At 44.8% G+C, this 14,605-nt stretch overlaps 4 protein-coding genes across 4 annotated transcripts; 1 reads left to right on the forward strand and 3 right to left on the reverse strand.

Moving 5' to 3' along the window:
* Nucleotides 1-1,171: 1,171 nt before the first annotated feature.
* On the reverse strand, nucleotides 1,172-2,282 carry GL218_01455 (putative C-5 sterol desaturase; the record flags this gene model as incomplete). Its single annotated transcript, XM_033577925.1, has 2 exons — nucleotides 1,172-1,958; nucleotides 2,032-2,282. 2 exons carry the CDS (start codon nucleotides 2,280-2,282, stop codon nucleotides 1,172-1,174), a joined length of 1,038 nt encoding a protein of 345 aa, XP_033438213.1.
* Nucleotides 2,283-3,560: 1,278 nt separating this feature from the next.
* On the reverse strand, nucleotides 3,561-4,267 carry GL218_01456 (uncharacterized protein; the record flags this gene model as incomplete). Its single annotated transcript, XM_033577926.1, has 3 exons — nucleotides 3,561-3,988; nucleotides 4,052-4,171; nucleotides 4,228-4,267. The coding sequence occupies 3 exons, from the start codon at nucleotides 4,265-4,267 to the stop codon at nucleotides 3,561-3,563; spliced, it is 588 nt and encodes a 195-aa protein (XP_033438214.1).
* Nucleotides 4,268-10,506: 6,239 nt separating this feature from the next.
* On the forward strand, nucleotides 10,507-12,624 carry GL218_01457 (Transcriptional repressor rco-1; the record flags this gene model as incomplete). Its single annotated transcript, XM_033577927.1, has 5 exons — nucleotides 10,507-10,627; nucleotides 10,789-10,870; nucleotides 10,933-11,830; nucleotides 11,877-12,347; nucleotides 12,397-12,624. The coding sequence occupies 5 exons, from the start codon at nucleotides 10,507-10,509 to the stop codon at nucleotides 12,622-12,624; spliced, it is 1,800 nt and encodes a 599-aa protein (XP_033438215.1).
* A 569-nt stretch (nucleotides 12,625-13,193) lies between these two features.
* Nucleotides 13,194-14,177, reverse strand: GL218_01458 (uncharacterized protein; the record flags this gene model as incomplete). Its single annotated transcript, XM_033577928.1, has 2 exons — nucleotides 13,194-13,707; nucleotides 13,774-14,177. 2 exons carry the CDS (start codon nucleotides 14,175-14,177, stop codon nucleotides 13,194-13,196), a joined length of 918 nt encoding a protein of 305 aa, XP_033439022.1.
* Between the last annotated feature and the right edge of the window lie 428 nt (nucleotides 14,178-14,605).

Below are 14,605 nucleotides of genomic sequence, written 5' to 3' on the forward strand. Positions count from 1 at the left end.
TGAGAGTACGGGTGGGAGTCTTAGACTGGTCGGTTGCCAGCGTAGACATCGGAGATGGACGGATGGTAGGTGGGATGAGGGGTTACGGACCGACCTATATTCATCGCGATGAGCGTTCGCGCGTTTTCCTTCATTTTGCGACGGCGTTTACGGGCGTGGGCTTATTCCTTAACTAGCGGGGGTACATTACTTTTACCGTAGTAGGAGAAGCATCTTTGGCTCGGTATCCAGCACGACTTGATTGTGCTATTGGTATCGTATGCTCAGATGTATTCTTGGACGGAGAAGGGAGTTTCGTATTGAAACGTTTATATCATTTTATTATGTAGCCGTACTCAACGACTACGGAGGACGGTAATGGATCGTTCGGCATCTACAGCCTATCACAATTTCTTTTTCTCAATGCAATATCAAAGTCTATCAAAGTCTACACAGGTTACCAAATGCCAACCTAATACACACGTATACGCGTCTCAACTAGCCTTGCGTACCTTATCCTTAGGTACCTAAAACCATAAGAGAGCTAAATGTGCCATAACATGTATCAATCCTTGCTCATCTTATAGTCCTCTTACAATTTCGTAGGACAAAGATAGAACTACTAAAGCAGTACCACCTTGGACTAAAAGTATATACATGAAATTCTCATAAATATAAACTTCAATGATACACTGAAGTCTCACCACAACGGCCATACGTACTCCCAGCATCATCCAAGTATTGACATTTACATTTGCACCACGTACAACCAACGTCATTGATTCAAACCAAAAAGGTTCATAGAAAACATTAGGTTTATTTAGGTCATTATATATAATATATCCAATCCATTATTTTATCGAGGTAACGACGGGGCAAGAGTCGCCTCTTATTTCCATCTACGAGGCTCGTAACTCGACTTCGAATTTTGAGTCGGAATAGAATTGATTCCGAATCCTCTTTTCTGGATATCCCGAACGCCGTTACATTATTAGAGGCCCAGCATTCTGCCAATTATATACAATCCTATGCTGTACTACCAGCACTAATTAAATCTCCGTATCGCACAACATCATGCTCGTTCTTTTTACATTAAAAAGCAAGGCGTCATTTCAAGTCATCTCCGCACAGCTGATTCTTGTGCATCAACAAACAAAAACAAGGCGCCGCATCTAGACAATAGTCGAAGTGTCTAGTTATTCTTCTTGACCTTTCCGGCATCGTAGCTGCGGTCGTCTTCGCCTTCGACCTCCTTCACGATCGCTTCCATCTCCTTGACCTGTGCCTTCCATTGCGCCTCGCCCATCTTCTTCTCCTTCTGGAATAGATCGGGGTCGGGCTTGCGGTAGCTCGAGCCCAGCCTATCCCATAAGGTGGTATACTGGCCATAATTGTAGTTGAAGTACAGATGATGCATAGTATGGCAGGCGGCACCATTGATAACGGGGCTGTTAGCCATGTACTCGCCGTCGTGGATCATGATGGTCCAGAAATTGACGAAGACGAAAGCGGCAACAGAGGCAAACTTATTCAACGGGAACAGCATGGGGAAGATGTGGTACGGGAGCGATTGCGACCAACCGTCGACAGGGTGGAAAGCGTAGGAAGCGTAGGGAGTAGGCATAATCCACTTGTGGTGAGGCTTGTGCAGGTGCTTGTAGATCAACGGATGGTGTAGGCCACGATGGATCAAGTAGATGCAAGCGTCGGTGAACAAGATGAAAAAGGGATACTGCAAGATCTCGTACCACATGCCAGGTCCATCGGCGGGTGTGTCGTATAGCTTCGTGAGACCGCGAACATCGGCAAGCCAGAAGGGGACGGTCAAGGCCGACATGATGGGCATCGACCTCATGGTCTGCTTGATCTCAAGCCACATCTGGTTCTTAAGATACTTGGGGTGCTGGAATGTTTTCTTATCAAAGACGAAGATATAGGAAAGGGTCGAAAATAGGAAGTATAGCACGAAGCCAAAGACCCTAATATTATATTAGCACTAACTAGCCATAGACGATGCACCCGATGCACCCAACGCAGAGAAGGTTCACATACCATGTGATGAGGAATAACGAAGTACTTTGACGATATGGGTTATCTCTATCCCAGGCGCTCATGTACGCATATTCGCTGGGCTCGAGTTGGAAGTAAGGGTTCGCTGACTTGAACTGCCATGATGACAGAACCTGAGTGGAGTTGGCACCGACATCTGGGAGGTCATGGGGAGCAACCGGGTGTAATGGAAGGACTTTGGAGTAAATGTAGTCTCCCGCGAGGGTATCTGCGATTTCGAGCACGACATCCATCTTGAAAACGATCGGAATGCAAAGAATGGACGTGCAAGAATTAAGAAGAACCGTAAAAACGAGGGCGATGGCAACAAATAAAAGGGAGAAATTTGTTGATCTTCCTACGGTCCAGGGTCGGCTTTGATATGCAATTTCGCGAGTCGCGGCGTGGGGATGGCTCGATTCTCGATTGGGGATTGGGAATTTTTACTGGGCTCGGATTTTAGATGGACTAAATCGGAGCCAGTAAATATTTGGTGGGTCCCTTTCGTTCCTGACTAGCAGACTAGAGGTGCAATCGATGCAATCGATAAACTTTTCCCGCCAATAAAAAAAGGGGTAGCAATGAGGTAACCACTCCTTTAGTGAGACGAGGTTTTATATGGAAGTGACACAAGAAAGAATAAACTTCTACGAAGGAAAATCGTTCTGCTTTTATTCTCTAGAATTATTCTCTAGCGTCGAACCATTTCGCCTTTCATCTTTCGACTTAACAATCGGCCCATTCGGACATCAAAATTCAAGATGTCATCAGTACAAAGTAGCCAAATTTGATATTCCAAAAAAAGGAGGAAATAGGAGTCTATGAGCGCAATTCAATTCGCCTCCTGATTCGCCCAAATGCATGACACCACTGGAATGTCAAGGTTCCGGGTCTCCAGAACCCTGGGTTCTGAATAGAGTAGCGGTAACTTAGTCTTCCCCACTCTCTCACCATACGTAATAGGCTGTTGGCCTCTTTGGGCTGTAAGACTGGCGCAAAATCGCTGCAAATCGGCTCATCGTTTTCGATCTGATAAGGCGGAAATGGCAAATGACCCGCTTTTCATTCTGCCCTAACGGCCTTTCTTTTGGTCCACTCTCGTATTCGTATTGCGATGTACGTATTCACGCACTGATCCGCACGTGAAAGAGGTCCTAGTGGCTCCTATCTCGTTGCAACGCCGGCATCACTCCGGTTCTGTAATGCTCGTTATCTACACTTATTTAATTCAATATTCAATACAGCATTGAGGCGGCTAAGATACTTCGTACAGGGCGAACTTTTTGATAACAGCTCACTCTTCAATTCAACTACAAATATCAAGTATCTGTTCTGTCACCCGAAAACCATGTTAATGTTCACATATTTACATAATGTGGCTTATTACGGCTTATGGCAGTTGTCTTACATTATAGGACAAATATTTCAAGCAATCTCCGACCCTCGGTCTTTATAACATATTTAGAGAATAAAATCGCTCATTTAATAGCTTGTCATTACATATATATACAGATCTACTCGGAGAAGATATCTTAATGCTCCGGCTCATCAGGTCCCCTTGGGACAGTATGGTCGACAGCCCATTGTCGGATGCTGTCAAAATTTCTGCAGGTGTGCGGCGTGCTGTAGTTCGGCCACGGGTCTTCATCACCCATAGGAAAGTGGAAGCTGAAGACACCGATGTCGCCTTGACACATGACGAATTGTCGCAGTGCATCGATGCAGTGGTCGAGATGGCCCGTCAGATCCTCGGGCGCATCGGACGTATCCCCTCCTAATGGTGAATAATACTCTTTATATAGGTTCTGTCGTAGTAAATTTAAGCAATGCAATTGATGGAACACCTCGATTGCGACTCGATAGCCCGGCTTCCCATCTCTCGGGTCGGTGATGGCAAGGGAAGTGTCGGGGTTTAGACCTAGTTTTACCATCTCGTCGCGGGATATCATCGTGTCACCGACTATAGTCTCCGTTAGATATTTCTGTTTGCTTCTAAGTTTTAGATGTTATTTCTAGAACATACTGGCTGAAATCTCATCCCATGCTGTATCTACATCATCGCCCATACCAACAAAGGGTCCTTCCGTAAAGGGAGGCAAGTCGAAATGTTGTGTCTCGTATTTCACAGCACTGGCAGCCGGTGCTATTTACGTTGTTAGGTATCCCATCCAAAAATGACGTGGTCTCGATTCAACATACACCAGGCTGAGTATTTTGCTGTATACTCCGCGTCTGTCATCTTTGAAGCTTTCGAACAAAATGATAATGCGAAAAATGTTACAGAAAGTGATAATAGAACGGCATGGCATAACCAAGCCCAATGTGGACTCAATTTTTCAAGACGGTCTAGTATCCGTATAGATCTGCTCTGTCTGCTCTCCGTCCATTGCTCATCTACTACTCCTTCTTCCTTAGCAAGAAAAGGCTCTTCGTCCGGAGCAACTGTTTGGTATGCTTTTGACATGTTGATTTAATAATAACAATAATAATGATAATAAAATAATAGAAAGGCACACCTGGTGCGAAGAAACGAATGACAATAATTTTACATCAAACAGAAGGCAAAAATGTTTAAACAAGAAGAGAAGAAGTTGAAACGAGAAAGGCAATCACAAATAAAGAGAACATCATTTTACAGCCCTGTCTAAAAAGTCAGGGGAGATCTACGATGGGCCAAGTCGCTAAAAGCTGCTTTCCAAAGCAGAGACCCTTGAATGATTCTCGATGCATGCAGAGGATCTTCCTTGGTTGATAATACGAAGGGAATCTATCAAACCTATCGTGAGTATTACAGCATCGGCGTCTCAGAATGCTTCAAAATGTTACATAGTAGCGCTTCATTGACCAAACAGGACGAGAGGATCTCCTTGGTAGCGTCCTCTAACAAGGACATGAAACGCGATGAGCTGACGCGAAGCTTTTTCTGGGGTTATGGAGCATAAAGCACGGACCATAAATGCAGATACTACATATACATAAGCAAGCTGTCGAACATCTTGATATCATTACATAGTTCTAGATAGTTTAGGTGATCTTGAATAATTAAGAGGTTTTGATTTAGGTTTACCTTATTTCTTTTTTTTTTCCTTTCGAGAACAAGAGATAAATAGGATAGACGATATTAAAATAGGAAAGACTTAACGTAGTGAAACGTTTGGCCGTGTAGCCACTGGCGTTGTTTCAATCGAATTCGAAACATCAAATTAGACAGTTATGTAATAATAGGGGTATGCAATCACGACCATCGTGACAACAGATAATACACGCCGTTTACTTATAGTAATTCAAGTGATATGTAATCCGTAACTGAAGAGTTTATTGGACAAGACAATGCCCATTTCTATAAAATATAAAAGCTCTTTAACCTAGTGTACTCGAGCTCTATCTCGCGGCTCAAAATCGAAGCTAAGACGTTTCCCCTGGCAAGCCCCTATTTATGTACATATGTACAATTTCGAATTCAACATGGGTCCGGTCTGAATATCAATAGCCATCTCGTCCTCGACCGTCGTACGATAGGATGACCCGACTGACCACTATGGCTTGTCGTAACATACGACAAGGGAATTCAATAACAATTCCTATCCCAACTTTCAACTTTACTGGCTACCTATGTAATTATCAGTAAAGCGATCTAAATTTCACGCATGTGACATTCGACTCAGAAAACCAACGCCTTCACTATGTCAATCAAGATTCAAGAGACAAATGCGATAGTGAAATAAAACTCTACGATACTCATATTAAAAACACTACGAGAAAGCGCGATGCGGGCGGAGAGAGGGCGGTATTGCCATCCCACTGTTTCGTTCGTATCTTTGGGCGAATGAGAACTGAAGGATCATATTGAAATGTTAACTCGATCCTCCTTGGGTTCTAAGGAATATATACCTCGATATCTCTTTTCACGGGGTTAATACGAATGTTTCAATACCGAGTTTCTTCTTCTGAACACAGGCTTCCGCAGGACATCGTAATGATGTTATCGTTGTGCTTATAGGGGCGAATGATATACCACCTCGGAATCTAAGACAAGCAGGGCTTCCCATACATCCATATATAAAGGTAAAGACCCCAAGTATCAGTTAACTATCTCGATTTTGGGATAGTGTTTGAAAGGGTTATCTTCCAAGGTGCGCTCGCTATAGCAATACTCTAGTTAATTAAAGCCCAGCATCGTTTAACCAAACAGACTCTCTTTCAGTTGAAATATGCTTATTCTTTGGCTAGTTTGCGTTTCGAGAAATAGAGGGCATTATGAGTCATTATAATGCTAATTTCAATACTGTCCTCCGTATACTTTAGAAGCCGTTTTCTACTAAGCCCAAACCGATAGTCAGATGATCATCTATAAGTTCAAGGGGTTACGATGCTCGACAGGTGTGAACCCCTATCGAGAGTTTACTGGAGCTCGATGCCTAGTTTCCGTTATAGGTGTTTAAATTATTAGCCAGTGGCGATTGCTGAAATTTTTGAGATTGAGGCTGGCACTATTCCGTTCCTCAGCCATCGAGATCAGTCAGTCAGTATATGCAGTGCTAGGATAAATGTGGCGGCTGACTCAGGAATCAAACCGTCTTGGATGGTACACCTTTGTCATCGGTTGGAGGTGGGGAAATAGGCAACCAAGTTAACACAACAGATGTCAATAGCCGCAAGACCACACATCGGGCTGGAAGGTAGAAGGTATACGTACGTGGCTGCGGACTAACCTATATGTTGGTAGGCATATAATAGGAGGTGTTAGCTCAGCCATCCGTCCGGGAATTACACGCAAGGCATTTGACTCTGCAGGAGTAAGATACTAGCTGGCATGTATGGTACATTGACAACGTCAGGGAAGAATACTAAATGAATCCCCGGAAATGTACCTATGCGGAATATAGAAGCAATTTGCCTATGTGCTGATACGACCGGGATTAGATATATTCTGCATACATATGATGTGAGTAAACAATATGGGGTTAAGGCGTTTGGGATACATACCTAAAACACTCTATGTTCAGCACATATATGGTATCTATTTTACAAATATATGTAATATACTATAAGGCTAAAAAGATTCCATGTCAAGTAGCAGAGCTTTATACTCTTTGATTTATGACCTCCCCCAGCAATACAAGCATCAAGTTAGCTAGTCTGATCGCACCTGGATATTTACGTAGCAGGTCCTTGATACGATAAGACGTAGGTTTTTAATTCCTACGAGATCTACCTAAAAAATGAACGTTTCTGATACTACTTAGTTCTAAACTAAGAAACAAACAATATCGAGTAGATTTTAGCGGGAGTCACATGTCTAAACTGGCTTAAGCAGAAGATATTAGCCACGACGTAGTGTATGTGCGCAACAAGGTAACACGGACTTTACTTCTTGCAAACGCACAAACTGCTTACGACGCTGCAGCTTGTGATATGGAAAGTTATATGTCGTTTATCCAAATACATAGAGAGACATATAAACCATAAACATTTATACATATGTACGTATATCCGTTAGTGGTTACATAGGTAGGGTTAATATCAGTGGCGGCCTTGAATATGAATATATGTCAATAGTTTTTAAAATTTTTTTAAACAATACATCTTAGTGGCGTTGAGCGGTGAAAATAAGTGATCGGAGTATATTCTTATTTGGAACAGAAGTACTGTGTAAGATACCAGCCGTTACACTGATTCTATCTATTCAGGAGTTTTGGCAGTATAATTACATAAGCATGAGCTAGACTAGAACAATAGAAACCTCCATCTACATACCTTAGGTAGTATGTCATATTGCAGACCCTAGCGCAAAATAGAAATAGAGCTTTAATACGTGTAGTTAAGATGTTTCCGAAAGTCACATTGATACCTACATATCCGTTCGTAGAGATAAGACTGTACGTGTTTTTTTTTCTACCCGAACAAGCGAGATTTTCCTACAAATCATTTTTGCCGAACCAAATTCCCCCCATCTGACAAGGCAAGTCATGAACCGGTAAAACCTTGTTTCACGGTCGGTTCTAGTGTGGAGTTAGGTAGCTTACCTATTATTGGAGACAGCTGAGACGGGTACTGGCTATACCCGCCCCTGCTGTGTCACCGGACTTAGTCTATCTCCGAGACAGCGATAATGTCCGAGTGTAGGTACTTAATCTGTACATGTCTTAATACGTATTTATTGAGTCAATGCTCATTGGCTCGATGGAAGGAATATTGAACCGGTGAGGCTCGGGATTTTCTTTAATGAGGTATTGTTAATGTTGCACTAATCTAGGATGAAACCTCTAACTAACAACCTATACTGGATTACAATACTGGTGATAATAATTAGAATGTATTGTTGCCAATACCAAAAGAAGAAAACCGAGTGTACCAGTTACAAATCAGGGTAGATGATAAGCTTAGAACGTTGGTTTTAACATATGCTAAATATAAGTGGCAATGTCATACGTACCTATCTATCTAATTAACATAATATCTAACCTAGGTACATAGATATTACGCTGAAATCTCAACCTGGTCTACATACATGTAGTCATCTGACTTAATAGCATTACTTGCATTTCTATGCGAATAATTACGCGGGTAATAGTCTTTGTGTAAGCCTGTTAAGCATCTAAAAGCTGACATCTCGGCCTCTACCTTGCGTAGATTGCTATCTGTCAATTACAGATTATTAACAATAGCTCAAGTCTTACCATCCTAGTAAAACAATTAAAAAGTAAATATTTACGAACTTGATAATCTATGTTCTTTTAACGTTGCCTACTTGCCGTAATTCTGCCTTTAGATCAGGTAAATAAGTTGAAATGCATGGGTGGGGGCAGATAGTCATGCCTAAACAACCAAAACGCTCCCAAAATGTCAAGACGCTTGGTTCAAATATTAGGTATGTAAGTTGGATTCACGCCGACCGTCTGTACATTGGGATGCCTCCACACTTTCTTCCCTACCCGAGCTGAATCTATTGCTGGCTCGCTCCCTATTGCTCCCCTGTCATCCAACCTGGGAATAGTAAAAAAAATATGTACATAATACGGTAGTCTACGCTTGCTCTGTGCAACCTCAATGTGCATTGTGGCAAGTTTGGCAAGGTTACAGATTACCTATGTACTTGTGTAGACACGTAGCATGAGCACAAAGAAAGGAGGCATTGATATGATGTAACATGTTGTTTTGAGGAAATAGGAGAAAAGTTGCCTTCGTAATTCTGTATTGCACATCATGGAGAGAGAGAGAGAAAAAAAAAGGATAGGGTTAAGCCTTAGCTAACATTTTGCGCCTTCCATCATCCGCATTACATGTATTAATGTATACGGCGTTTCTAGTGTACCTAACCCACAGCGCTGACTAGCTCATGGCCCAAGTGGGGGTACCATCTGCGTTGCTTACCTCCTAGGATACCTTAGCTTAGCTGCTTGCATGCCCCATATACTCCGTGAAATCGCGATTTCCACAAACTTCCATATGAGCGCCCGCGTGTGTGCCGGGATATGTACCTACACTAGTAGCAAATACATAATACATAAGATACGTAGTTACTTCATCGGCGCGTACCTACCTAAGGGGCGTGCTTGCCAATGGATCCCCCGTGGCCCCACTCGAAATGCACGCAGCCTTAACCCGGCGCCCGCTTAAAAAAAAAAGCAGGACTGAGGTACCAAAATAGGTAAGATTCTGTTTACCGTCTGTGGGTTAAGTCGAAAAAAAGAAAGTAGATACCAAGTTACATATGTAAGCACGAAACTTTACACTAAGGAACCTGGAACCTGCAATATACCCTTGCAATAACCTTACAATCCGTGCATGCATATATACTACATACTACCTACATCCATAGGTAGTAGCATGGATCCGTCGCCCGAACCCACCAGCCATCATACATAGGAAGTACTTCTTTACAGGTCATACATAGTTCCAATCCAGCTCGTGCCTAGCCCCCGAGCCCTGGTCAAACAAATCTTGAGTATTACCTACCAACCTTGGGGTCTCATCTCCTCTTCTCTACCACATATCCCTTCCTTTTTTTTCACCAATTTTTTTTTCCTGCTTTCTCAACACCAACGCCTCATTTCCAGCCTCATCAATATTGCCCCATAACAGCAATTATTTATCCAGCTGTTACCAACTAAACGGCAATACACGATCGCGCGTTTACAGCTCTTCACTACCAAACATCGATCCTCGCGTTTCTTCACACGACAATACCCACTGTTGTCTGACGGGACCCTGCCAAGTTTCGTCTCGTCTTGTTCGCGTTGCAATTGGGTATTAGGTTGTGTGGAAGGGTGTTCACTGGTTGTGCCAAGTTGAATAGGAGCTGGAGGGACCCTGCATAAGATATTAAACTATCTGCGACTTTTCTATCCGTCGTTTATCGTCATCGTCCCTTAAAAATCGTGATATCGCAATATCGCAATATCGCAACCTTGTTTGGATTTAATTTTTACTCCAATCCCGAGATATATCATCCGCGAAACGACACCACATCCGACAATGTCTATGTATCCGCACCGCGGCTTGCCGCAAAATGCGGCGCGTTTGAACGAGCTTCTCGATCAGATTCGCACGGAGTTTGATAACCAAGTTCGAATCAACGAAGGGTATGAGCAACAAAGTAAGTTGAGAAACAAACTACCATTACATATTAGATGAGAGTATACATTTTACTAGTTTAGCCTCGTCTGGTCTCAACTGATAATTATATACACTCTCATATGAAGAAAAGGCGCTTTCCTGCTTTGCATTAGACTAAGAATGTCACTAATTACCCAATAGTTCAACAACAAGTTCAAGAGGCCCAACTTATTCGTGAGAAGGTCTATCAGTTAGAGCAGCAACATATTAATATAAAAGCAAAGTAAGCATTCATTGCTACGGCCTTCAAATCCCGAAACTAACCTACTGACTTCCTATGTATAGGTACGAAGAGGAGATGGTTTTACTTCGCCGCCAACTCGAGGCCGCGCGAGGAGGTGCCCCTCAACCTGCTATACCTGGTCCGCCTCAACACGGCGGTCCATCTGCGGGTCCTCCCCCTCCTTCGATCGGTATGGGAAACAACCTATTTAGTGGAATAATGACCGGTCAGGGAGGCCAAGGTGGTGGTCTGCCACCCCAACCCAATCCGCAGGATCAGGCCCCTCCCGGGCCTCAGCATCAAATGCCACAGCCGCCCCCGGGTTTGCAAGGCCCGCCTCCGCCTCCACCTCCGCCAGCGCAACAGCCCCCCTTTCAGCAGCCTTACCAGGGTCCGGCTCCCGGCGGTTTCCCCGGACAGCCTCCCCAGAGCACTGCTTCACCCGGGCCAGGCAAGCGCGGTATCGGTAGACCACCCGCCGGTGGCCCTGCTACTCCTCAGATCAACACCCCGATGCCCTATGCTGGGCCCGGAGCCTCGCCGCAGGTAGCAAATCACCCGACACCTGACCATAGAGCTCTGCCACCTCACCCTGGCCCGATGGTCAACAACGCTCTTGGTGATTTAGATGTCGAACGCCTCCCGGCGCACGTCAAGAAGACTCGAGACGATTGGTTTGTGATCTTCAACCAACACGTTCCGCGCATGCTCGATGTCGATCTGGTTCATACCTTAAACCACGAAAGTGTTGTGTGTTGTGTTAGGTTTAGCCACGACGGCAAGTATGTGGCAACTGGTTGCAATAGATCCGCCCAAATTTATGACGTTGCGACTGGCGAGAAGGTATGCGTTCTCCAGGATGAGAATGTTGATATTAGTGGGGATTTGTATATCCGTAGCGTGTGCTTCAGCCCCGATGGCAAGTATCTAGCTACCGGTGCCGAGGACAAGCTCATTCGCGTAAGTTGATCGCCTAACTTTCTTGGTACTTTACTAATTGGGATAGGTCTGGGATATTGCCTCTCGTACGATTCGTAATACCTTTGCTGGTCATGAACAAGACATCTATTCGTTGGACTTTGCTCGAGATGGTCGAACCATAGCTTCCGGTAGTGGCGATAGGACTGTTCGACTATGGGATATTGAGCAGGGTACAAACATGCTTACCCTTTCTATTGAAGATGGTGTGACGACTGTCGCTATCTCCCCTGATACAAAGTATGTTGCCGCGGGTTCGCTTGATAAGAGCGTCCGCGTTTGGGACATTCATCAGGGATACCTCCTGGAGCGGCTCGAAGGGCCGGAGGGCCACAAGGACAGCGTTTACTCTGTAGCATTCTCTCCTAATGGCAAGGACCTAGTAAGCGGAAGTCTAGATAAGACTATCAAGATGTGGGAGTTATCGACCCCCAGAGGAGGGGTGCAGAACCCGGGCCCTAAGGGAGGCCGATGCGTCAAGACGTTTGAAGGACACAGAGTAAGTTTACCCAATATTTATTCGTATTTTTCTATGCTCACAAGATTAGGATTTCGTACTCAGCGTGGCGCTTACGCCCGATGCCAACTGGGTCATGTCTGGCTCCAAGGATAGAGGTGTACAGTTCTGGGATCCCCGAACTGGGTTTACTCAACTCATGCTTCAAGGTCACAAGAATTCAGTCATCTCGGTGGCTCCTAGCCCTACAGGCGGTTACTTTGCAACGGGCTCTGGCGACATGAGGGCGCGTATCTGGTCTTATCGCTCAATATCCTAGAAAGGGAGTAAGCCAGAAGAGCCTGCGCGTGGGGCCCAAGGAGCGACTAGAACCCGGACTACTTTACCCCGGCGCAAAAAAACGAGTGGAGATGACAAATAAATAAGTTTAAGGAGATGGGGTTACGTACCTAATTTAGTTACTACTACCAAGGGGTTTAGGAGAGAAGACGGCTCTATTACGCCGGGACCTGGAGTTGATGTCGGTCTTAGGATCTTAGAGGTCTTTTGTTTTTGCTAAAGCGAAGGCCACGCACTTCCTTAGACGATGTACGAAGTTGTGGATAACAACTACGCAACTTGGAGAGGATGAAGCAAAGAAAAATTTTGTTGTTGGTCTCTTGTTGCCTTGGACGAGGCTTTGAAAGCAGGGAGGGGCCGGATTTTTTATCTCAGGTGTTCAGCAGCAACAGTGGCACTCTCTTGTCATAGGTGTATTGCTAGACAGGTTTTTGATAGTAATGCAGAACCAAATGATAGATCCAAATCAATGATTATTAACATCTAAAGATGTAACCTGTTTCTTGGGGTGTTTTATTAATGAGACGCTCTATCCTACCCCTAGGTAGCTTAAAATAGGCCCTTGAATAGATCATCGAACTCGTCGCCACCTTTCTTGGTCTTCTTTTTCTTCGCGGGTTTCACACTCTCTTTGGTCTTCGTCTTTGAAGATGTATCCTGCTGTTTCTTTACAGCTCTAACGTCATTGCCGTGGTCATGACCCCGCTTCGCATTACTAGGTATATCAGAAGATCCGACCATTACGTTCTTCCTCCGTAGCTTCTCGGCCCGCGCGACCTCGTCCCGCGAGATTACCGAGCCCCCGCGCTCGCCGGACGTCTCGGTCAAGATGGGCCGGGAGGACGGCTCCTTAGCTCCTAAGACGCTGGGTTCTTTTATACGTGCCACGGCGACACTGCTATCTACCGGCTTGTCTACAGTAGATATGCTAGTTTCGTCATGGCTTACTTCCGCTGCTTCGCCTACTAGATGTATGCAGGCGGCGTTGACTTGGGCTAACGCGCTGAGAAGCACTACGCCTAGCGTTGCGAATTGGTTGTCCGCTGTTAGTTGCGAGAACGCCCTGAGGAGTTTCGTTTAGCGGGCTTTGGTCTTTGAGATGGATCTCTCGAAGTGGAAAATAACGTACAAGTAACACTTTGGAATTAAGATGTCTCTTAACCACTCCACGTGACCCCTTACCTTCCTTTCCACGACGTTGCTGCCGCCATCATCATCATCATCGCGCCGCCGCTTCTTGTTCTTTGACTTGGCGGCGGCAGCAACAGCATCGGCGGCCTCGAGTAGCTCGTCAACAACCCTCTCGACGTGACGCCGCAGCATGCCGAAGGGAGCCCACCAGACGGCGCGTCGGTGCTGGTTCCGGTTGCGGTGGTTGAAGCCCCGGAGGATGGGCTGCAGGGGCTGTAGCTTGTCTAGCGCGTCTTGATAGCCATTGCCGTTAATGTTAGGGTTGAGGGTGGAATTGGAAGCCAGGATAGAAGGGGCGGAGGTGCTCGGGTGTGTAGGGACTGATACCATTACATCGCTCATGGGTGTACAGGGAATTATGTACGGTATACGGTGCCGGGGAGGAAAGAATTAATGTGACTTGTTACTGCTTTCGTTATCAAGAACACTTTACGGGTACCTGCATTAAGCAAGCTTATACGAGCCGAGGATCTGCCGTATCGGTAGCTCGAAAGGGTTGTTAAAATAAAAAAAATAAAGTTTGTATGTACTGTTGTTTAAGTAAGTGTTGGTTCACGCATGGTTAGAATTCTTGCACAATAGCATGCCATTTGAACTAGGACTAACAAAAAGAATAATACGCCAAAAAATCAAACAAAATATAAATGTTGCGACGTGGGCCTGATTCGAACAGACGCTCCCGAAGGAACAAGATTTCTAGTCTTGCGCATTAGACCACTCTGCCACCACGCCCCATTCGTTGTTGAAAATTTGATCGTAATAAACTACTA

This window comes from Daldinia childiae, assembly GCF_008694065.1.
Source record: "Daldinia childiae strain JS-1345 chromosome Unknown Scaffold2, whole genome shotgun sequence".
Taxonomy (NCBI): domain Eukaryota; kingdom Fungi; phylum Ascomycota; class Sordariomycetes; order Xylariales; family Hypoxylaceae; genus Daldinia; species Daldinia childiae.